The 24,836-nt window shown below is 36.6% G+C and overlaps 3 protein-coding genes and 1 long non-coding RNA gene across 7 annotated transcripts in view; 3 read left to right on the top strand and 1 right to left on the bottom strand.

Annotated features, from left to right (window-relative positions):
* Nucleotides 1-19,964, top strand: part of LOC664107 (uncharacterized protein) — a 28,270-nt gene extending 8,306 nt beyond the window's left edge. The window contains exons 3-6 of the mRNA XM_008202802.3: nt 14,819-15,078; nt 15,592-15,790; nt 15,897-16,003; nt 18,179-19,964. Of these exons, the coding sequence (XP_008201024.2) occupies nt 14,819-15,078; nt 15,592-15,790; nt 15,897-16,003; nt 18,179-18,301 (689 nt within the window). The 3' untranslated portion in view covers nt 18,302-19,964. The remainder of the gene's footprint in view (nt 1-14,818; nt 15,079-15,591; nt 15,791-15,896; nt 16,004-18,178) is intronic.
* hdly (hadley) lies at nt 1,928-10,844 on the bottom strand. Of its 3 annotated transcripts, none has more exons than XM_001816315.4 (2): nt 10,687-10,844; nt 1,928-3,274 (listed from the first exon to the last, which is right to left on the bottom strand). In XM_001816315.4, the coding sequence occupies exon 2, from the start codon at nt 3,262-3,264 to the stop codon at nt 2,380-2,382; it is 885 nt and encodes a 294-aa protein (XP_001816367.1). In that variant the 5' UTR covers nt 3,265-3,274; nt 10,687-10,844; the 3' UTR covers nt 1,928-2,379. The 3 variants fall into 3 exon arrangements, with proteins under 3 accessions (XP_001816367.1, XP_008201202.1, XP_008201203.1); XM_008202980.3 differs by lacking the exon at nt 10,687-10,844 and adding an exon at nt 6,533-6,676; XM_008202981.3 differs by lacking the exon at nt 10,687-10,844 and adding an exon at nt 4,463-4,481.
* On the top strand, nt 6,702-10,576 carry LOC135266003 (uncharacterized). Its single transcript, XR_010333928.1, has 2 exons — nt 6,702-10,348; nt 10,404-10,576. It is a non-coding gene; the product is annotated as an uncharacterized LOC135266003 (long non-coding RNA).
* Nucleotides 19,965-20,442: 478 nt separating the features above from the next.
* gukh (GUK-holder) overlaps nt 20,443-24,836 on the top strand; it is a 29,846-nt gene continuing 25,452 nt past the window's right edge. Inside the window, exon 1 of one of the 2 annotated variants that reach the window (XM_015985215.2) lies at nt 20,443-20,896. In XM_015985215.2, coding sequence (XP_015840701.1) covers nt 20,608-20,896 — 289 coding nt within the window. In that variant the 5' untranslated portion in view covers nt 20,443-20,607. The remainder of the gene's footprint in view (nt 20,897-24,836) is intronic. The other variant, XM_015985214.2, reaches the window with a different exon arrangement.

Raw genomic sequence — 24,836 nt, 5'->3', positions numbered from 1 at the left:
TTTCGGCATATTATACAAATGCAAAATGCAAATGCCAGTGATTAAACATAATGTTTGATACTCATGTATGTGATTAAAATATGAGTATTACTGTAGGCACTCGCATTTAAACCATGGAGATTTATTGTTTAATATTTAATGAATAATAATTATTTTAATGCGATTATTTATAATTACCAGTTTCTGTGTTAATGTATACCTACTTTGTAACGCGAGACAACTATCTTTACCAGGTTTCGTACATCTGCATATCTTAGACCTTTTACTTTTAATTGTGAATAAAATACAGACAAAATAGGAAAAGTCCCAACACTTACTGACGTTTTTTGTTCTTTTAGACGGCATAGAAATGCCAGTTTTATCGTGTTGCTCCACTGCAGTGAGCTTTTTTATATTGTTGCATACTACAAATAGTTAAAACAAACAAATAAACCTACGGATTACATTACCGCAAATTTTATCTTGGAATGCAGTGTTTGTATTCTCTGCTTTCAGAAATTATTAGTTGTAACATTTGTTTATGGGAGCCTAAAATGTGAAAACGCGTTGTGATCTTTGGGACCCAGAAATATTGTCACTTTTATTTTTCAATTTAATAAATAAATTGAAGTACTTTCCATGAATTTTATGAGTTAGAACAGCATAACGCTTATTGAATTTGGCGAATATGCAGACGTGGTATCTGTATGTTCCATCCACATCGTTTATTTTTACCTTTTCCTGTTTGGAGTGTATTTAGATAAATCGGACTGCGGTTTTTACAATACAATAGTTGTATGCTGTAATTTATTAAATCCGGTTACAATGTTGTTATGGTACGTAATTATATAAGAATAAAAGACAGTGTTGCTATTATCGATCCTTTTTGATCCTGCTTCATTTTAAAATACCCGTATTAGGTAAATTTCGCGTTATCAGGTAATCGCAGGCTTTGCGTGTTTATTGGTGATCAATTTTAAACCCTTAAACAGATAAGGATAAATCCCGATCTCAGCAGGACAAATTTGGTGCGAAAAGAAAAATAGGGTTATCGGGGTTTAAAGTTTGGGGTTTCATTGATCCATTCGAGAAATTTATATTGCTTTAGTATTATTGAAAAATGTCCAACACGCTGAATCGGTGTTTCAGTGTCACAGATGTATTGTAAGCCTATAAATCTTATTGATATTTTAGTCCTAGATAAAATAAATCAAGAGAATGCCATAAAAATAGTGGTAATGCAAGCAATCCCAGGTTTTATCGCATTTTAAAAATGTTGCAGCTACACGTAGTCACAAATTCGATATCTGCACCACTTCCTTTTAATATTCCAATAAATCAGTGCGTTCCAGCCACCTCATATCTCATGCAGATTACCCAAGGGTACAATGCCCGAGCTTCAGATCGTTTTAAGTGCTTGGTGTAAGAATATTCACTAAGCTTATTGAAACTCCTTACGAGGTTTATTTTAAATCACCAGTGGAATTCAAAATTGGCTGTCAGCGTGCAGGAATACGAGAAGGAGTGTTAAATATTAGAGAGCGAGTTCCCGAGGTTATACCGGGATAAACCCTCACGAGCTTTATAAAAAGTGAACGAATCGTGTTTCGAAAATGTCACAGCAACTTGTTGCTACCGATTTTTACATTATTCTACCGCAAAAATTATAACAAAGCATTGAGCAACGATTGTGAATTCGGTTGAAAAAGAAGCATGTCCAAAGGCTTGAATAAAAAATCACTCGGCTGAACTCCAACTTCCATTATCTATGTTATATCTGTGGGTATGAATGCCTTTGTGTAGTTTTATATAAGTAAAATATTTGATGCGCAAATTCCGCTCTTTAACCACAAGTCAAATACTTCAGCACGGATTTTGGCTTATCTCCCTGAAAAATCTTTGAAACTTATTTGACAAAGAGACACGTCGAGGGGAAGTAAATACAAACTGACTTTTCTCAGCGAAGTAGACACTAAGCTTTATTTTCGTTTTAATAAAAAATAAATAACCCTAATACAATAAAATTGTCTACGAAAAGCATTTTTGGTTCAATTATTCTCCGAGACAAATTGGCATGATTTCCTGATTTGGCGCATCGAACATCTTTTCAAATAAAACCCCGGTTCAACATTCAGTCGACATTCGGCGAATTTAATTACCACTGCGGCTGTTGTCAGGAACTGCGACAGATGGTGGTAGCTCAGAGCTCTCCACTCTGTTGCCTCTTTCAGCTACAACTAACACGGAGTTTTATTTTCCTTTTAATTGGACGCTGCATACTTATAATAACCATCCGTCTTGCTCAAGTGTCAACACTCGAAAACATCCCCAAACACACTTTTTTAATACTGACCGTTAAATTCATGCAGTTAACACACGGTTAGTTCAATTTTAGGAACTTTATTTCTTATTGTAATAATTAAGCGCGGCCTCGATGGCCGCTTGGGCAAACTCGTTGTCACACGGACTCTTGTCCCAGAACGCTCCAGGACACCCTCGTTGTTCGAAGCAGTCATAACTGACTTCAGACGTGGACGAGCAGCAGGAAATTATCGCCCAGACGCATCTGCTGGGTTCATTGGGCCTAAATTGAGGCGTTGACACGGTAGTTGACGGTTGATTTGAATCTTCCGATTCCTTCGCGAATCCTTCAGGATCAGTGGGGTTGTGGACAAGAGGCGGGGGCGTCCTGGGCCTTGATGGTCGTGGTTTCCGGGTTGGAACCGCGCCAGTCCCCGGCCTTTGGGTCGTTTTTCCGGTCTCATCGGCCCATATGGGCCTGTCGTCGTAGTTATCACCACCGTTAAACCTGTCTCTGATAGTCATGGTTGTGGTTTCGACCGGTGGCAAGTACGTGGGCGCCACAAATGGCTTTTTGCCCGTATTATCCTTCGGTACTCCGGGATTAACGAAAGGTTGTGGCGGGTAGTAAATAGGGACTCGCCCCGGAACCCCGAAAATGGGGATATAGTACGGCCTGCTCAGTTGGTAGACTGGAGACTTCCAAACAGTGATGCTCTGATATGGCACTTCGTAAGTCACTTCGTTTTGCCAAGGATAGTAACTTCGTTTTCGCACACTTTTCCTTTGGACTGGAAGGATGAAGTCGGATTGTTGAGACATGTGGACTCCTGGACGATGATCTGTTGCTTCGGTGAGCAGCTGGCGTTGGGGTCTATCCTCGCGCGCTTCGTATTGATCTCGTGCCGATTCGAAGGGATGAGAACTCCATGCTGTAGTGCTTGCCAGCGCTAACGCCAATGCTATCACGCGGATAAATGCCATCCTGCAACAACTGTTAACGGTCAATGCAAACAGATACGCGGATTAATAATTGGAAAGCATGCAAATGTCCCAGATTGATTTTTCAATGCTATTATGTGACAAACATTAAAATTAAGAGCAAAACTTGTCAACTAAAGGTTTTTTCCTTGAAGTATTAAAGAACATCTACTCGGGAGAGGCTTATAAGTTGTAACTAACGTAGTTGTCTTGACGAAACCAATTACAAACTTAGCAAGAAACGCGATCCGTACAGTTTGAATTTACTTGCCGTATTTACAGGTAGAATTTTCGTTGGGTCTAATTTTGTTACAATCAGGGCAATTAATGTCGCTGATTTTTAATCCAAATTCGAAAAACCCATTAGTCAAGAAGAGAACAAAAAATTATTTTCTTACAATTGCTTACAAGAAAAGTTATAAAATTCAGTATTGTGATGTAAATCTGACCTCATTGCTGATGCCGCCTTGTGTATTATTGTATTTATATTTACTTTTGAAGGCTTTCAAGGTGAAGGAAAAAAATCATCAATACGATTCTCAAAATTCGAATCAATAGCAAGTGTTTATCTGTCGTCAGTTTCACTTTAACAATTTCCCCCAGTTCTGTATTATTTTGTTAATAAATAAGGCAATAAAAGTAGCAACATTACATCCATGTTTCAGTAATTACCACGTCTTTTTCCTACATTCTTGTATTTGACTTACGAAAGAAAATTAAGTGCTTAAAAAATTGTCAAGCTTTTATTGCAATTAATTAGACAAACTTCCCAGTTATTGTGTAAGCCAGGGATTTAGAAATAATCATGTAGTTGCAATTGCTAAGGTTAAACACTACCGGATTTTAAGTTTGCTAAATTAGTGTTAATTACAATCCATTAGCGTAATGAAAATTGTAAATTCTTGCATATTTATTTCCGATGCATGATTTAATAAGTGTGAGTTATCGGACTCGAGTCCGACTTGGGAAAATTATTTGAGCGATAAAGAAGCTAATTAGCATGCACCCCGCAGAAAACAACAAGATAAGAATACAAAAGATGCTGACAAGCTGCGAGAAACCCATTTAACTACAGCGAGAAATAGGGACAAGATTGTCGTATTAAATTGGCTACGCAACAAACATCTGTCTTTGACTTTTTCACTCTAATACGCTTTTGACAAATTGAAGCATCGCAATAATAAAATCTTCAACAAGTTACCTATTTTTCTTCCCCGAAGCTACTAATCCTTTTACTGCGAACACACACCGACACTGCACGCTCGCCAGGTGGATGCTTGTATTTGTACAATTACTCCACGTTGAAATTGTGAATACTCATCGTTCTACAGAACTGATCTAAACCCTCATCACTTTTCGGTGTAACACAATGAATTGTACTGTTCACTACCTACCACTACAATTTATATATAGATTTGGCGGCTGATATTATGAGGTCCACTCTAAATTACAAGCTTTTTCCATTTTGAACTAATTGTAGTGACCAAAAAAAGGAGCGCAGAATTGGGCGGACTTAACGTTCTGGGTAATAATTAGCAACTTTTAAAAGGTTAATTAAAACAATCAATTCATCAAGCATTGACAATAATCGATGAGTAATTAACAATTTTTTTGAGTTTCCATTTTTCCCGAATTTATTGCATTGGAATTAATAAGCTTGCATGTTGCAGTGAATTATGAAACTTTGATTATAAACTCGCGTAATTAAAAACATATGGGTTGAACAGAATAACGATTTTAACGTAATATTTACATGTTAAGTAGATTATGAAACAGACGGATTTACTCGTTTCCGAATGTCGCTTAACAAAATAATAATTTTCATCTTTGTAACACGTAGCACAATTACAATTTTCACGTGCCATAGTTTGGGTTTCCCATAACTTACAATTTATTTACATGCTACAAAGTCACCTAATGTTTTATAAAGGGACTTAAGAAAAAGGTGAAATCGTAAAAATTTTACCACTTTGTCTTTAAAAACAGGACAGAATCCTTGAAAAGTGTTGTGTGTTGAAAGGGCCTAATAATAGTCACCTATTTGTATGAAACATATGGTTTTAAATTTAATTTCCGGTTATTAAAGCGTTTTGTCAGCATTTTTAAAAAACGTGATAGGTCAGCACGACTATCGAATTCAATATTTTTTAGATCAGGAATTATTTTTATGTAGATTTAAATTTTTAATGGACACAGTTTTAATATCTGGCTGTCATAAGTTAATAAATAATATTACTACATAATTCATGAATTTCGTATTGATTTGTAGCAACTTTAAGTTCTAGTCGGAACTGACGAAATACAAATTGTTCCAACATCAGAAAAAACTTTCTAGAATAACTGAAACTTCTTTTCAGCAATCGGCTAAATACAACCACGTCCAGCTTAATACAGAGAGAACACAACTTTTCTCATTAATTTTAAATAAACTTCTGTACGTTATTTCTGACCATAGAGAGGAAGGAAGTGATTTCTTATTGGACACGGAAAAAACCTGCTACATATAATAGCGTAGGTTTAGTTTAACCGCAGTTGTGGTTTTTTAAATCTGTAGTAAAATTTAAAGAGATCAGAAGGAAGATATTTACGTTTTGTGACACCATTGATGTGATAATTCCATTTACGTAATTGTAAAAAACTATCTTGAAACCTCATCGTTTGTAAGACCGAATTCGTGAACTTTATCGGATTAAAGTTCACCGCGAATGTAATTTCCATTTTAAAATCATTCGTAAAACTTTTGAATTGCTGAGCAGATGAACAATGATTGTTCCTGAAATATACTGTACGCTGATATTTTATGAACGAGACTTGTGTACAGTCCCGTCCACCACTTTAGGAATATTCAATCAATTGAATATTTAATCGTTGGATCTTCTAGTCCAAACCCTAGCAATAATGCATGAATTATTTGTAAGCGTATTTTCGGTTGACATGAATATAAAAGTGGCAATTTTGTGGTCTTTTTTTACTATTTTGTTTATACACGTTAATATTTAGAAATTTCGGAAAAAATCCGAAAAAACAAGAAACCCACAACGATTGTGAAAGCTTTGTGAAATTGTTGAATACTGAACTGAATAAGGCTCAAACATCATTACATTTATTAAATATTTCAAAACTAAAATTTAAGGATTAAGGACAACAAAAAATAATAATTTGAAATAATTAACTGTGTCTGAAAATTTTAATAAATAAAATTGATGCAATTACAGAAAGTTCCGTTTAGAACGCTTAGAAATATTCAATATAAATTAAAATAAATTATTACCTGTCAGTGGTCTCGAATAATTAATTATATGTCTTCTAAATTCTTCAACACTCAAACTAACGTAACGTTATTATGTGGTAAACCGCAATGTTGGAGTTGTTGCTCATAAATGGAGCACAAGCTTGGCATCTTGAGACTTTTAAATGCTCCAAATCTGAGCGGTAAACTGAATGAATCAGACGGGAGCAAAGGATGATCTCCAGTCGGCTAAATTTGTTTAGAGATAAAACTGTCGGCGTTTTTTTATCAATCTATCTAAACATGTGTAATTATAGATCGTCATGCGAAAATTGTAGTTTGGTGATGATCAAAACGGGAAAACCTCACACCAGCCCTATTCTTCTTATTGCAACACAATTCAAAATTTTGACTTACGTACTATTTGTACGACTTAAAGTCAACAGTGCATCCGTTTATGAGTTTATGTCTTAATTACGTTTACGTTTGAGATTTTATAACGCTGTATTCAATAAACAAACATCGTTGTGCGAATGTTTATTCAGTATAATTGCATTTTTTATTTTTAATTAAATTATGAAAAATCCCACTTATTTTATTTATTGCATAAAATGTAACATCATAAAATATTTTTGTTCATACTGAAGGGCGATGTGCATAAATGTTATTCCAGAATTAATTACTACCGTTTATGACATCGTCATTTGTAATAAATATTTTTAATTTAATTGCTGTAAAATTATTACTGAAAATTTTACACTGGATGCGTTTAACTGCTTGACATTTGACTCAGCAAATTGCATCATTTTATAAAATTTATAAAACCGTCCAGCAATAACCTACTTCCTGACCCATTTGCTGCAGAAATATGCACTTATACAAACAACCTGTCCTTCTGGGCTAACAATAACCCGCCGCTTTATTTATAAATAGAAAGTTTAAAACGGTAAAGTTTACTTTCATCCACCTTGAAGAATCCTTGAAACACACTTTATCCGCATTATAATTTTAATTGTGATTTTAGTCGGACTTGAACTAAAATCTCGCGAGTCCTCACAGTTTCATGCTTGCCGATAGGGAATTCGCTACATTGTAAAACTTTACACGTTGGAACATCTTGCAGGATTAAAAACTGAAACCTATCCTGCACAAAGCAAACTTCACAGAGGCAGCGGTGCGCTCCATTCTTTGATTCCTCGCCAAAAGAGCTCCGTAATTTTTATTTTATTAAAACGAAACTTAAACAGATAATTAATTAACCAAAAGCTTTGCCGTACAGCAATGTGCTTTTTTGAGTTTCCGAACGACTGGCTCATGTTTACAAGTGGTGCTTCGGCGAGTGTAAACTAAACCAAGTTTTTTACAAAGTAATTAACAACGGTTTATATAAAGGGATTTGCGGGTTTAGAACGGTTTTGTTTAAACTAAACCCGAATCCCGCCGCGATATTTAAATTCACGATGGTAGGTGATGCGGAATTACATCGGGGTATTTTTACTTTTGCAGTCCCAGTTTGCTTACTTTTGAAGACTAACTAATTACATTTCCCGCTGAAATGTGTATATTCCAAGCAAATATTTGCTACTCATACCAATGTCTTTGTTAAACTGATTTTTAGGCTGAGATTTAGTTTCACTCTCCTAATATCAAAAAAATAAAACTTTTACGAACATTTTTTGGGACTAGAGTGATGAAGGATTCAGTTTTCTTTACCAAGGGGTAAATTACCTAATACCTCGTATTCCTGCTACTTAATAGGGGTCAAAATAGTGCTCTTGATATATTAGGTAAATTAAGAGTCTTGTCTTGTCTAATCGCGCTTTGCAACTCAATATGTGTGCTCTGCAAAGGCCAACCCCGTCTGCGCCTAAATGCAGTGCAAAGCCCTCACTCGCCACAAAGAGAATTTCGAAAACATTCATAAACGCCCCACAAAGTGTAAAGTACGAAAATTCAATCTCCGTTCCTCTTTTTCCTTAAAACCACTAAATGAATTTGGTAATAACCCCGATAATGAGTACCGGCAAGTTATAAACCCCTGGTGACTGTTTCTAATTTAATTTCTGGTTCGGTATTCGTGATCGAGTCGAATTTTAAGACCAATGGTTGCCTGTTAATAATTACTCGGCTTCCTTATGACTCGACGTAATGGTTAATTGAAGTCGTGATATTGGAGTGGCTGTTTAAGGGTGAGGTAAGTTGTACATTACGAGTGTTTCACTTTATTCTAAATATAAATTGAATCGATGAGTTAATTAAAAACAAGCAAGGTTCCGCATAATGGCAGTTTCAATTAGCTGAGTCGAGGTTTGACCCAAGCGGTGGGGAATCCCCATTACAACAACAACGCTATCATACCAATGCATAAATCGGATCATAAGTGGAAAGGCAAGGGAGATTTTTAGCCAAGTTTAACCTTTTCTGGCGCAGGATTAAGCCATGTTTTACTTACCAATAATATACGAAAATTCGGGACGTGACGGTCTACTACAAACGCACTGTGAATTATTCATAGCCTAGATATGAACATGAAGTCATTTTCATCAGCTACATGTCTAATCAAATTACCACTGCCATTTGCAATAAATCGCTCGCAGTTTAATTCGATTTAATCCTCACATTGTGGGAATTAAGGATGGTTTTAACGTTTTCTGCCAGCTTCGGGTTAGGAAGTAGTTTTGCCCTTTTGTCAGCGGTGCTTTTATTGACAAAATATGCTGAATAATGCAGTGATTCTGTTTTGAGTTCATTTGATTTGTTAATTATTCCACAAAGACGTACGAGGAAGTTTGATAGCACCCAAGGACTACAACTACGCCAAATTTTAAAAATCAGTGAGTCAAAACTAAGCCCAGTAGTGTCACGAAAAATTCTTCCTTGTTATGAATAATATGTAAATTTTACTTTATGTTCCAATAATTTATTAAAAATTCACGCGTCACCGCCAGTCTAGTTTTAGTAGAAGAAAATAAAAAACTGGAAGGAAGGTAGACGAGAGTCCATGTGTTTATCAACAATTTTAACTGCCCGTTTAGCATTGAACCATTAGATTGGGCGGCCACGGTCATGGAATAAATTGGAGTGGAAAAATGAGCTTGATTTCTAAATTTTAATGTGCGATTCCATTACTCTAATTGCTGGTTTAGCAACTAGCAGTGGTCACATTTTTTAATTACTGTTAACAGATAACTCATTTTCGTGCGCAATAATGTTGGTTCTGTTGGAAAATCAAAGCCTTTTACGCCACGTCGTATAATTTTAGAGTTCCATTCCGGGGACCATTCGAGAGAAACTTATTAACATGAATTTATTGTTAAATGCGGTCTGTGCGAATACAAAGTCGTTTGTTTCGGGATTCAATTTCGTGTTTATCATGACATTTGACCTACAAAAACATAAAATTATCCATATCCGAGGACGACGCATAAACCGGAAGGAGAGAGCTAACCGACTGGGAAAAGGGTTGCAGTTTTATGAAGAGGGTTTTTTACGTTGCCATAATTACGCGAACTTTAGTGTTGCCTCTCCCAAGACAAATTCGCGGCTGAGAAGGTCAATATCATTGCTATGCTCAAAAACGATACCATTTACATAAGTTCAATGTTACAGTACTAATAATGACGTTGTAGGCAAAGGATAAATATTTAAACAGGTCTTAATGAGCTGTGAAAATGTTTGCGAATTTGGATAATAATAAGTTAACGAGAGCAACGTGTCTGCGGTTTTTGGAATATTATTTAAAGGTGATGCTTAACAAGAAAAGTTTTGCTCCAATTTCTAAAGAGCTTTGTTCGGAGCTCCGTATCATTTACACAAAACTGTTCCACAGGAGCACGTATGGAAACACGTATTAGTAATGTAGGTAATTGTTACATTTATAATTATTCAAGTAACGTGTCTGGGGTACCCACAGGTCGTGAGTACAGACATCTTCTCCACCTTGACATAGTTTCTCTTATTTATCTTGTCCAGTTCTGAACAAATATACTTTTCGAAAAATGTATTAACTTAAGATTTGTTTGATCTATTGCGACGTTTTAAAATTTAGTTTTATGTTGAGATACAATAAAATGCTTTCGTAAATTGGCCTATTTTTTATTTTTTGATTATTTGGCACTTTTGGCACTTTTGTATTGGTTGTAAATTTAATTGAGAGAAACCGCCCACCACCCAAATACTATAGATGAGACGCCTACCTTACGAGATGTTTTGTAAATAAAACCACCGTATCATAACATCACATCACGAAGATTCCCCAGGTGTGTATAGGAAATGGTAACACACTACACCTGACGACAATCAGCAGTTCAGTGACGTGCAAACAGAGACTTCTGCCCCCTCTGTGACACCGCTGGTGGGGTCTGTCTCCATTTACCTTGACTTTGGATAATACATGAGCAATAATAGTGCAAATGTCAATTATTTCGGATCAGTTGAAGCTAAACAATATCCTTTCCACTGTTACAGTTCTGATATTCACTAATCTGTTGTAATCCACATAATTATGTAGACCGTCATTGTTCAGCGCGCACGATTGTTAGAATTTTACAAAGAATAAAACTATAGAAGGATGCTCCATTTGCTTACTTTACCCTACTTCATTAAACCCATCCGCATAAAGGACCTGAACTATTGTCACAATTTTTCAGTTAAACATTCTTTGGAATCTTAATGAGATGGCGCAAAATTTCAATTATTCTTTTAGCTAAAACTTGAGAATTACGTAAATGCTCTCACTTTAATTTAACAAAGCGCTACCATTTTCTGACTCGTAATATTTGTATTTATAATCTCGACAACTGCAGCTCGTAATTTTTATTTTTCAAGTTTTCACACGTTAACAAAGAGACACAATTATCAATGTAATACATTTTTAAGAACTAAATCTAGTGTTCTTGAGAGAACAGAAAATTGCCCATGTCGACATTCCTCCTTGTTGCAAAATTATAAAAATGCAGTCTTCAAAGAGCTAGAAGCTTAGCCTTGCAGTCTTGTAATAGATCTAATGAAATCGTGCAATAATCGATCTTGCAACTGTAATGACAATAATAAGCTTTATTTATCGAATTATTGAGATTCCTCGATCACTGCACAAAACCAAGAAAAATGAAAGTATAGGTAATAAAATGTGGGTGGAAGGTAACGCAAACTACATTGAGTAAGAGCTGTTATTTGGGTGAAAGGTTGTAGTTTTTGGTAGACACAGTATTGGTACAGATTCTGTGTGTAAATTTCATAATAATGGGAACACTTTATTTACAAATCAAAGGAAAAAATGATGCAAACACCACTTCCGTTTATTTGAGACACAAAACTATAATTTTGTTAATATTGTACAAATTACGAGTAGTTTACTGAACAAATAAATAAAACATTGTTCTTTAACCATCTGCCAACAGAAAAGTGTTGTTAAATAACCAATTGATAAATGAGAACGTAAACTGATTAATTTGGTACAACGTATTGGTTTGTTAATTTGAATAAATACTAAATTAATTTAGTGAATAGTTGGACGTCGGTGTCTATCGACATCGGAACTACCGGAGATTTAAACTGACGTTTCCATTGTAAATTAATGTTGACAATTATTGATGAATTCCCGTATAAACAAGACGAGGACATGACAAGGGACTAGGAGTTTTTAATTATTTGGGTATTTTCACAAAATACTACAAAATTATGTGGCATTTTGTATCGAGCTGCGTAAAATAAACTTATGTCTTTTATAAGCACACAGTTTTAAGGCAAAAATTGTTTAATAAGAATTATTCTATCTAAAATTACCAATTAAACTGTAGAAAATGGCCATTATAAATCACAGAGAAAAATCACGTTTCGTAATTATGAAATGGAAGCGGGGAATTTATTATTTGTAAAAACTTAAAACTATTCTTTCTCTCCACTTTCTGCTTTGCTTGGATCATTACGGTATCAGCAGACGGAAGTAAAATTATGGCATAATAATAAACAATAATTAGAAAAATAACAAGTTGTAGCGAAAGTCTTAAGCTGTAGTTGCTTCCATGGCTTAATCACTCCAGATTATTTCTAATTTGAATGGTAAAAGTTAAAAAAAAATGGCTGATTACGTTGTTGAGTCAGTTTAGGAAAACAACCGATTTATCATATGATTACTCTCCTACATGTTCATGCGGTAATTAAAAATAATAATGTTCAGTACCATAGCAATGAAATATTAAGCAAGAAAACAAATTAGCATATGTTATACGGTATAGAATGTACGGCAAAGCGTGACATGTCGTCGTTAATCGGCAACTTCTGCAAAGCCGAACATGACCTAAATCATGTCCAACCAATTTTCGTTAAAATTTAACCAAAATATTCAGAGAACTCTTCAACTCCCTTACAACTCTCCTGAAATTTTTATTTTTAAACTTTGGTTATTGTCAGTCCCACAATTCCATATCTCCACAAGTTAGCATGAAAGCACTGAGCCATAAATAACAAGCGATGAACAATAGTAAGTTGCGACATTTGGAGCTGTCCCTTACAATATTATCATGAGGAAACTCGCCGAAAAAGCTGTTATAAATCTGGTGCAACAAGTGTTGACTTGTGATAAACAAACTATTAGACCGTCATGTTTTAACAAAATGGGATATGGAAGGAATGCGCCTGGCGTGCGGCTGAATGATAAGGCTTTGACCCTAAGAGAGCGATTTTTCTTAAAGAATCTATAAAGAAAACTGCGTCTTAGAACATCCGTGTTATCCTGCGAAAAATGCAAAGGATGTTTATTAGTGATGAAATCCCGAATTATGCAAATCTTAAACGTATTCTAATTCCTATGTAAATTATTCTATTGTGCTGCATGAGATGAAGAGATGACGGCTCGTATTCTTTACTTCAGATGTGAGAAGGGTTGAACGGCGTGAAAAGAATTATATGAGGGAGCAAAATGAAAAAAGCGAATCATCCCAGCTTCCGCTTGATTATTTCGCCTTTTCATAATTATCCCAGTTCCGCTGTAAATACATTCAAAACAAATTTTTTGCCCAATCTAGCAAAAATGCAATTTAAAGTTCACTTGGAGACCTTGCATGCAGATTCAAAACGATCACTAAATTAAATTGTTTGCAATTTCCTCAACTTTCTAGGTATCGCAAGCAATTTGCTTCGAATCTAAAGCAAAGGCATGATCGTTTCGTTTCGTTTCTCACAGGAAATCTTTTCATTTTCGACGCGCTTTAATTTTTGGTGGGCTTGAGCAGGAATCTCCAAGTTATTTATTTAAGTACACCAATCACAGGAGGATAGGTGTGCTGGGGTGGCATACCACTGATTGCATGCCAACCCAACTTTAGCAGAGGCTGGATCCAAATATTCAAGGCAGAAGCGCCGAAATTCTTTGGAAATTCCTGATTATTAGAATATTCCACTGTGTAAAAGACGCGCTATAAACAGTCAATAAACTGGAACGGAAATTTATTAATTTGTTCGCTTGGGTCCGTCACTACTGCAATAAATGCCGTCACTGAATATTCATGTGACTCATCATGGAAAAACAAATTTCTATCGCCAGAATGAACTATTTGTTTATTTAAGAAACAAACATAACACATTTTCAAGAACGATTTACATCTTGAAGATTCTTGCACGCAACAAGCCGGTTGACTCAACAGATTGTTCCAAAAATTAAAATTGGTCATTGCCACTTACAGTGGAATTCATGGACGGTGCACTTGACTGATGAAACCAGAAAATTACATCCTCATATTGTTGAAATATCCTTCAACAAAGACTTTTTTGCCGCTAATTCGCATCCTCAAAAGCTAGTCGAAATATAATTTCATTAAAAACAACTAAGGCAACAGTCCTTAAAGAGGATGTTTGTTCTACAACTTTCAAGAGTTTCCACTTAATTAACCATGTAATTTACACATTGCCAATTGCAAAATGCCATATTCGTGAACGGATTAGTAACACTACAAAACCATTTTAGAAACATAAATCAAGTTTGGACATTAACACAAATTACCGTTAACTCAATAACCATCATTCTAATTATATGACATTTCGGGGCAATTAACCACCACGTGATTGCACTTGATCTGAATAAGTTATAACCGGGTTATTAACCACGTAACGGTTAACAATCAAAAGTTGATTCAATTAAAATGCGACAGTCACGGCCAATGAGCAGAGAGTTTTTTCAAAGCTGTCCATTAAATTTTTTATTTTTATTATTCCAGCGATAAATTAATGCAATTAGCGATATTGACGTAGTTCCAAATGGATCATTAATCAACGTTTACAGTGTAATATTAGGCAGATTTATGACACTTGTCGTAACGATCCTTGTTCCAGGCTCGACAAACTTGGTGGGTAAATTCACGCAAAGTGTGCGAAGGATCGTCCAGGACGTCAAGGACGAGGGAACTGCGAGTGGTCAAACGAAGGAAGAGGTCATAGAAACTAATGAAAGACTCCGTGCTGTAAGAATACGTCTGGATGAGTCTTATGACACGGCGAAAAAAGCACTTGTTACTCTCATGGGAAAATATAACGACAGCAAGAGTGTTCACAATATCTTCCAGAGATATAACTTGTTGAAGGCGATGATTAAGGTAAAAATACGGGGTTGCAACTTCGGTCGGAGACAGTCTATTTAAATTATCAGCTAAAGTTGGCGATAGGTTCTGTTTCGCGCACAATGCACATTGTAACTTAATGTGAAGGTTACCAGCTTAGGAAGTTACTAAACTAATCAAACTTTAAGAGCAATAAGAAAATGCAAGTCACCAACTCGTGAGATAATTACATGTTTATGTGTCAAGTTAACAACTTTTAATGTTGAAATTGGGTCTATTGTTCCTCACTGAATGAAATTTAACCGGAAAAAATTTTGCTAACGCGGTTATAATGTTCTTTTGTCGGACGCAGCTTGCCATGGGACGGCTAATCTCGTTCGGTGGCGAGTAATACAGTTAGCAACTCTTAGCAGCTAATTAATTTAAAATTTAATAATAAACTTGAATTATTTGCTTAAAAACTTCCGGGGGATAGTATTCCAAGTAATTTAATGAGGAATTAATTAATAATGACGGGGCGAAAATTCTGAAAGATTGATTTTCTTTCAGGAAGTGATACGGTTAGAAACCCAATATTGGACATTAGTCGATATTCCGAAGCAAGAAAAACAGGAAACAGTACCCGCCTTTGTTCTCAGGGCTTGCGCCATTATGGAAAAAACACAGAAATCCGGCGAAGGTGTAAAAACTTCGGCAAAGCTCGCCGAAGAAGCGCAGGATAAAAGGGAGAGAATAGAACGTCTTGAGAGTAAGTCGTATTGAGTTATATTTTCATACTGAAATTCCAGTAACGAGCGTAATTATTTACTTTGTGGGGTTAAAACGTATTGTTCCCTTCACGACTTTTGTTACAGATATGACGACTTCGCAAATAGAAGCTGAAAACACACAAATGACTAACGATCTCTATAGGCTATTGAAGAAATATTCCGGTCTCCGGAACCTCATTCGGCAGTTAAAAGTAAGTCCCGATACAAATTTGCCCAATCTACAGGTAAATAACCTTCCTTCGAGCTTCGCACCTCGTTTCATTTTCGCTTATCCTGAAATGACGTCACTCAATATCTCTTCATTTAAATTTAAAATTTCTTCCAAACTCGCGCATATCTCACTATTTTTAAACGGGGTGTTTGGCTTTTATTTGCAACGATAACGTAATTGCACGAAACATGTTACGTTTTTCCACCGAAAAAGTTAAATTATCTGTCGCTGGCGCTTAATCCCCGTTCTCATATTCATAAATTTTCATTTACGCCTTTAGGCAGCACAAGCTGGATTTCTTTCATAAAAGGACAATTTTGTGCTTCATTGGCACATTTTTATGTATTTGTAATTTTGCCGAAAGCTTTAAATTACGTCCCTCGTGCGAATTTATAGACGCTTTGTGATTTTACGATGATCGATCTCGTATTATGCAGTGCATCAGTTTTTTACTGTAAAGTGACTGAAACATGGATAAACATTGCTCAAAATAAAGCTTTTAGCCAAAGGAATTATTATGAATTTTTGTTAATTACAGAATTTGTTTTACGTAAGGTGTTGTGAAAAGCAGCTGCATTTATTAAAACGTATCATGTGATTTGATTTAACCATCCCAGCCTCTCCTGCAATCGGAATTTCCAGTCCGTTCTTCCTTGTCGGTTTTCCTGGTTTGTTATTAAAATAATTAAGTCATTCCGAGCGTCAATGATAGCAGTTGCGTTAATTGTTATTATTGTTCATCCGAACTGTGATCCAATTTCTTGAATATGTTGAGCACGCGATTTTTCGCCAAAATCAAACAAAGCCTGCCATTGAATCAATGATCCTGCTTTTACGTTGACCTGAAATCCCGAATTCAAATTCCAACACAGCATAATCACGAGATATTGAAGATCCCCGGTTTGGTTTCTAGATGGATAATATCTTATCATCTTGGGAAAGTTGTCCGCATTTGAACACCGGCATACATATGCAAATAATTCCGCCGTTTTATATTTCCCTTGTTGGAGGGAAATTGGAGTTTGTGTTTGGAAAAAATGTAGCGAATACACCTTCGCATTTTCATTACCATTATCAACAATAATTAACTCATTTCGCCGGATGTTTGCAATGCTCCAGCCACGAGGGTTAAATTTCATCATTAGAGTAAATTGTTGTCTTTAAAATTTTCATCCATTGAAAGGGCAGCTTATTCCTGGCATCTTTACCAATAAAATTCCTCGCGAAATGTAACGCGTACGGTTACAACGGTTTTTACAGTCCGGCTTGAATGGTTCTCGCAAAATTGAAAGCTTTCAGCACAATGGCTGCTGTTATTTCTTTAATGAAACTTCGAATACATGCGTTCTCGGTTTTCCACTCGACTAGTGATAGCGATTTGTTGTCTATTTTTTATTTAAATCCACCTCAAGTCAAGTTTCAAGATGCGCCTTTAACTGTAGAAAAAATCAGGGACCTGGAGCGAGGAGTGAAGGGATATTATTTGCAGAAGGAGCGGACGTGCGTAACTTTGAGATACGAAAACGATGATTTCAGACAAGGTAGAAATAATAAATCGTATTTCTGCTTTTCTGCAAGCAACTGGCAACACTCTATTCAAATATTGAAACAATTGCATTTACGGTAGAATTTATGGCCCTACACTTTACAATTACATTGAAATTGGATCATTCGACTCAACATCAACCTGAGACCATTCAAGGAACCAGAATGAACAGCCACGTGGGAATCAATTTAAGCGGGGTTCAAGGATATTTATGTTGATTGAGATTGAAATATATTGAATCTCGCGTATAAAAACAGTTCATACAAACTATCTATTTTACTTAGTTCGAGCCGATGATCGAAACACTGAAACTGTGCGTTTCGCGGAATGAAAAAATGCCGCAAATACCTATGTTGTAAAATTCGAATTGGTATTTTAGCTATTATACTATTTGAATAAATTTCGAATGCATGGGGAAACAATTGCTTTATTTGTGTTTTGGACGCGCGGGATTCGCATTTATTCACTTTGCAATAAATGAATAATTTGCAACAAAATAATCCCGTTTAGATATTAGGTGTGTTTCACACAATTCTTTTTTAAATTGCAAACATAAACATGAACGCACAGTGGTATAATTATGTTATTGTGCAAGCATTTCCTTTGCAGATCGAGTACACAAACGCGAAAATCTACCCGATGGTCCTCCGTTACACGATGCTGAAGGACATGATCAAAGACATCATGCTCCACCCCGACTACATGGAGGTGTGCCACGAGGTGGACGCATAGCCCAAGTCGTTCTCATAGATAGGATATCGTCGTCGGAGCCTCAGATCGTAACAGTCTCACTCCATCAACCAGGAAATTGAGAAATTGTCACTTTGGTGGGAAACGCTATTTCGTGATTGCAATCGACTCCCATTTGGAGATGTGTCGGCAAAATTATGTCTAAAAGTCGCTTATTTGTGGATTACGTGTTAAGTGAGATGTGATGATTCGAGAATTGGGAAAAAACCGATTGACTCTAGGCCCCAAATTCAGATACTGCGAGCTTTGTTATCATCATCAATTAAAATGGTCGATTGTTTCGTTGAAAACGGGGCTTCAAATTCACTGCCACTAGACGGGAATCCGTGTCGAACAGTATTGCATTCCTTAATACAAAAGAGTGGTGCTTATTGAAGCAATTAAATTATTTGGATCATTATGAACTGTTTTCTCATTAACTGCAGAAGCGATCGTTTTTGTAATGAATGACCCAAGACTGAAGTATTTAATTAAAGACCTTCGTCAAACACTCCTTACCTACCTTTGATCTCATTCCGAAAATCGATGTTTGCAATATCGCACTTGTTTTTATTTTTAGTCGCATTGTCTAGCTTGCGATGTGCCAAACAAATCTCGTCACGGAAATTAAAATACGCCCAAAAATTGCTTTGATCCTAACAAATTTGGCGAAACGTGGCGACTGATTAATGAAACTGCTAATAAAAATCTACTGTTCTACACCTAATCCTCTATAAGGAGATTAATATTGTACCTATGAAAAATTAACGTGCCAGAATGCATTTAATGTGTATAATATTCTGGATTGATGTGATGTCTTCTTGTAACTTTTGTAGACCCCAACCAATCTCTAAAATAGCGTACTCGTTATGTAACAATAGGTAATAGATGATAGGACATTTGGGTGCCCGGTAGAGACATCCGTTTACAAGAATCGTCTAAAACACCAATTTGTTAATCGATTGTTTCTCGTAGATTTAGATTTTTTACTTTCTTTCTAACATTATCTGTGTCAAAATGACAACATTAGTAATAGCTTTAAGAAACGTACTTATAGGCTAGTTATTTTGTAAGACTTTTTTCTAGTTTTCTATCATTTCGCCTACGTAGAAAACGATAGCTGTATGTCTTGTTGTAGCACGATAGGGTTCCACTTCGTTACTTGACGGTGTTTTGCTAAGTCCCTCATGAAGTTCGTTATTTCCTCGGTAAAGTACAAATTTATTTAAATGAACAGACACGCTTAAAGTACACCCCTTGTTTCGCCTATGGACTTGTCAATGTATTACTAACGCAAAGAAGATGGTTGTTTATATGTGATGATGTATGTGTAAAAATATATTTAAGAGATAAATATTCCATGTTAAAATATTACAGGGTTTGTTGACGCTTTCTTTTTCGTTTCGTTTTTAAATGTTTTAACTATAATGTGCTTAAGTAAGCTGATGAGGTTTTTTTACATAATCATTAACGTTACGAATTTATCGTGAAATATCAAATTAAAAGTAATATCGCCCTGTTGAATATCATATTAATATTGTTATAAGGGAACAATAATATTTATTCAAGAATTATAACAAGATTTTATTTTGTATATTGTCGCATATAATTATGCAAAACTATATAATATACTGTATATGTGTACAATAATGTTGCTTTGTTAATAAATTTTGTGCCAGACCTTTGTCCTTTATTTCGCCTCAGGCTGAAGGGTCGTGGAAAGAATGGGGAATAAAAACCACTGGTGAATGTAGTCTCTTTATTACAGATTATTTTATAGATTTTCTACCGAAAAAAAGAAATCTATCTTTATAGCTTTGCTTCCTCATGTCTTGTTTTTGAATGAGATAATTGGCGCAGTCGGTAGGATTTGCAGGACCGCTTTCGGTCTAATCTCAAATAAGTGATATTTTCATTATTTAATCCAGTGAACGCAAAACAATGTGCACTCTATTGCTGTGGCCATACACTCGAGTTTCATTTGTTTAGATCTTATACTATGGTGCAGATTGCTGTTGCCTGTTATTAGTGCTTGGGCTATCGCCTGCTAGATGCGGCTTCAATCTAAAAACTTCGGCGTCATGCGCTTTGGTTTCGATTCAAAAGCTCAAACAGCGGGAAAGCCCCGGTTTCGAACCGTGACCGGTGCGGTATCGGCAACCTCGTGCATTTGTTTGCCGGCAATCTGACAGTGAGGTAGCTGCGCGTCCGCAAGGCGCGTATCTTCGGATTCAAAAAATGGAAAACTTGGTAAAGACTCACAGAATGTGATAGTGCGCGAACTGAGTGAAAATGAAGTGTTGGTGAAAATGCCGTTCGTGCAGCGAGTTGTCGAGCCGAAATTTTTGAGTCGGACGAGTCTCTGGGACGAAGAGGGCAAGCCTCTGGTCTCCGACGATGAGCTGGAGGCCGTCACCAACAACACCCTGAGCAATGCCTTGCGGCAACTCGCCTCCTTGGTGCTGATCGCCGATGACATCTTCGCCGAACTGGGCAGTCAGCTCAAGGAGATCAACAAGAGGTCCGAGGGTCTGAAGGCGAAGATCGCGGCTGTGGAGGGAAAGGTGTCGGCGTTTGATCCCAAGAAGGTTACAGTTCGTAAGTAGTGGTTTTGTATTGGCGTTCCTCAGGTAGAATTATTTCGTTGATGGCGCGCTGTAGCCTTGAAATACCTTCAAGATTTACTGGATACATACTTTATCGCGATCGATTGTGTACTAAGGTCGGCGAGAGAAGTAAAAAAATTCAAGAAACGTGCCTCCATCGGCTCGGGTTTTGTACTTTTTCTGATTCTTGTCTAGCGTTCTCAAAGAAACAAGGTCGCTATACCACCTTTGCCTTACCGGAGCTTTTTACAATTTTTCAACCGACTCGCATCGCGACCTCCACGTCGTTAACGAAGAACAACCATTCATTATTATTCCGCCTGGTCGAAGCTCTAATTGAAGCCTGATTACCTCCAAATGCTGAATCCTTATTCCTTTGACTTGCCCGTCAAAACTTTGCATACTTAATTTATAATCTACCATCGACAAGTCGCAACGGAAATTGCATAAGTAATTATCCTTCAATCATCCAAAGGAGTTGCAAAAATCACCACTCTGATCACACTCAAGTTTTTAGTAAAATAACTTTTAGGAGGAAGTCCAAAATGAAAAAGAAAGTCACAGAATAAATTAAAACAGGTTGACCATGAGAGGAAATTATGAATATCTGGGCATGCCATAATAGAAATAAATTGGTGTTTGCATAACAACATCTATAATTTTTCCAAAAACATGCATTCATTTTATGTCCAGCTGTTCACGTTCATAGTCGTTTTGTCGTCTGTTTTGCATACACGTTTGTTTCGTTTTATGGATAAATCATTAAAACTTTATGATTGAAACAATCAAATACAAATTAACTGAATTTTTCTAAGAGTTGAATCATACCATAACATAATCGGCTGTTTCAATGTCTAATCTGGTTCTAGCCTTGCTTATATAATAGTATTATTACTCAAGCTTAATATTGGAAGAGGTAACTAATTGTATAGCTTCTGCAAATAAAGCCAAGAATTTAAAGAAACGTCTAGTCATTCCACCTTTATTTGTTACTGAGGGAGAAGCCGGCCTGTTTCAAATTAAAGTCTAAGTAGTGATCTACGAACAAAATATTATTTTCCACAAATGTAATTTGGTGCAATTGATCTTTTTATTAAAGTCCGATGATTGCCAGAAAAATACCGGCCGGCTTTTGCGGTAAATTGGTAAAAACATCGACAATGGAGCGCTTCGTTAAAATCGATAGTCATCTATATGATCTAAGTGGAGGTTATTGGTCATTGTTCGTAAATTTATTATCGTGAATCGTGTGAAGAGCCTGCGATGTGCCCAATCAATTACCCGATAACATCTTAAACCTATTAAAATATTAGTTTACGAGAAGATGCATCACGAATTGTGAAACCCGAGAATTATGGCGAAATATTCTTTTCGAAAACCGAACTGGCTAGACAGCAGCTAGAGGAAGTCTCCAGAAAATTAGTGTACATTCATTGAGAGTAGGAAAATCAGTTTAAACTTGAGCATCCGGCTCTCGTAATGAGCGTAATTATGAAAACTCAGGAGGTCATGCACACCGTGAATGAGATCATGTGTTTCTGTCTAATTAATTTTGATCTTGAGCGCAGTCATTCCGATGTCCTTATTAATTTATTAATTTGTCACGATGAAAGCGAACGTTATTAACGCAAAGTTCACTCTCATTTTACTTTTTTCCGAGGAAATGCATCAACATTCCTCCATTCATCGCTCGTAATCTCCAATCAATTACTTTCAAACGGCTTGATTAAAATTCAAACGGCTCTTTGTCCATACGCCACCTGAAACAATCGTTAGGCGACCGTTGCAAGGTAGTTCTTTGCATGTTATGAAACCGGAAAGCAGAAGGGACGTGGTGTCTGCTCTAACCGTCACCAGCAGTTGGAATTCTTAGGGTGAGAGGAAACGTGAGGCGACAGCTGATCAGGATACGCACCTATGGGGTGTAAAAATACCACGAGTTATTTTGAACGGTGGTGCATGAAGAGCAGCTTCAGACAGTGGAAAACGTGTTAAAATCCACCTGGAAGTAATGAAACAGACAAATAAGGAAGGCCTAATGGCGCTGCACATTGATAACTCTCAGGGGTGATAATTTTTGGGTAAACATGAGAAATTCCTCTGCTGATTAAGCAAAGTCGTAAAAAGTTGGTTCTTTGGTAAATACAGTGAGTGGAGGTGCTTTGGGCTTTGCATTTGCCATTATTGTGCATGTTGCGTTTACGGGTATTAGAATGAATAATGAGCAGTTCATTCCTAGATTATCAATGTTTATGTATTTGTTTACGCCTCATTTATCGCGGATAGGATATCGATTCTGCCTATTTCTTCCTGCGGACTTGGCCAATATTTTATCTCATTCGTTCTATTTGCTTTAGTTGATACAATAACTTTCAGGAACACCTACTAACTCCACACACTGACTACTCCACTTATTACTTTTATCGTTTTTATGTACCAAGTTTCCGACGCACGGGGCTTCCCCATTTGAAAGTGTTTTATCACAGACGGCAAGTTTGCTACAAGATCAAGATTGTCTGCAGCTTGAAATAATTCAGGTCTAAAACGACTTCCATCTGAATTAAATGAAATGATATTTTGAAATCGCTTGAATGGCGGCCAGGTGGAAGAAGTTTGGCCATTATCATTAATTTTTTCACTCTTGATTCTCTTTAAATTGCTTCGAAAAGCAAAACGATCGGATTTTGAAGTTGCTGAAAGGAACTTTCAAGCAATTTGTCATCGCGCCTCATCAAAACCACAAATGAATCTCGATTGAAGCAATACAGAGCGTGTCATTGCATTCGGTGCATTATGAGAGGTCGTGCACCATCTCGGTGAATGGTCGTTCAATAATAGTCAACATTCTATGACCACACGATTAAATTATGCCTCACTGGTTCGCAGTTTTTAAAACTCGTGCCGTCTAATTAAATAATGTTAATTACGGGCCATTCATCACAAACGTGTTTAGAGAATTAAATTTGTAGCTGTTGGGGGTTTTAGCATAATCACTTGACATAACGTATGGTGTGCACGTTCGGTGCATCTCGTCTTGAAATTTTTCACTCAAGAGCTCTCACGGCTCAGCTGTCCTTAGGCGACAAAATTCTCCTACCGAGTCAAATTGTCATTCTCTACACTCCGAAATCGTGTTGCTATTAAAATTTCACGCGACTTTTATCATTTGTGGAAATGGAACGGAAGTGCAGTTCACCTTGTGAAATTACTGCTCCGAAACGTCATTGAAAGAAAGGTACATTTACTACAACACAGCTGGACCGCTCGTACCTGTGCAACAATGGACGAATGAAATTCCGCTGCCATTCAAAAACCGACCAAATTTACGATTTCTTTGGATAATTTATGCAAATAGATCGTTAGTCTTTGCCTCGAACAGGTTGCTAGAGCACATGAGAGCCCAGACGGCGCAAAACCGTAAGAAATACCGCTGGCTTAAACCGACCATATTTGGACAAGACTCACCAAATATGAAACGACCTATGCGTGCATGTTTGGCCATATGGTCGAATTAACTCGCATTAGACAAGTGTTAAAGTTGCTGTTGCACAAAGCGTCTCAATTAGAAGGGCACATTTTAGGAAACAAGCCGAGCCCGAAGAAAAATCGTGAGGTTGGCAATGAAAAATCAACTTGCGTGCATGCATTGTATCGATTGGAGCACTTAGGGGTCTCAGGTGTAGTTACCCAACTAAATGGTGTTCATTTAGTTGGAAATTCACGGAAATGGGATTTGTTGTCCTTTGTGTGGTCCTCCACACTTGCAGGTGCCGGACAGACAGTAACAGTTTGTTCTTTTTGGGGTGAAATCAGGAAATTTATTTCCTTCATGTTAAAAAAACTAACGGGGAATTTTATGATTAAATGGTGGGTGATACATCGTTGGTCAGCAGGAAATATTTCTGCGATAACTCAAAGTCACAATTAATTAC

The sequence above is a fragment of the Tribolium castaneum genome, chromosome 4, assembly GCF_031307605.1.
Source record: "Tribolium castaneum strain GA2 chromosome 4, icTriCast1.1, whole genome shotgun sequence".
Classification (NCBI taxonomy): Eukaryota; Metazoa; Arthropoda; class Insecta; order Coleoptera; family Tenebrionidae; genus Tribolium; species Tribolium castaneum.
The sequence above is the reverse complement of the archived record's forward strand: the minus strand, read 5'-3'. Positions and strand labels throughout refer to the sequence as shown.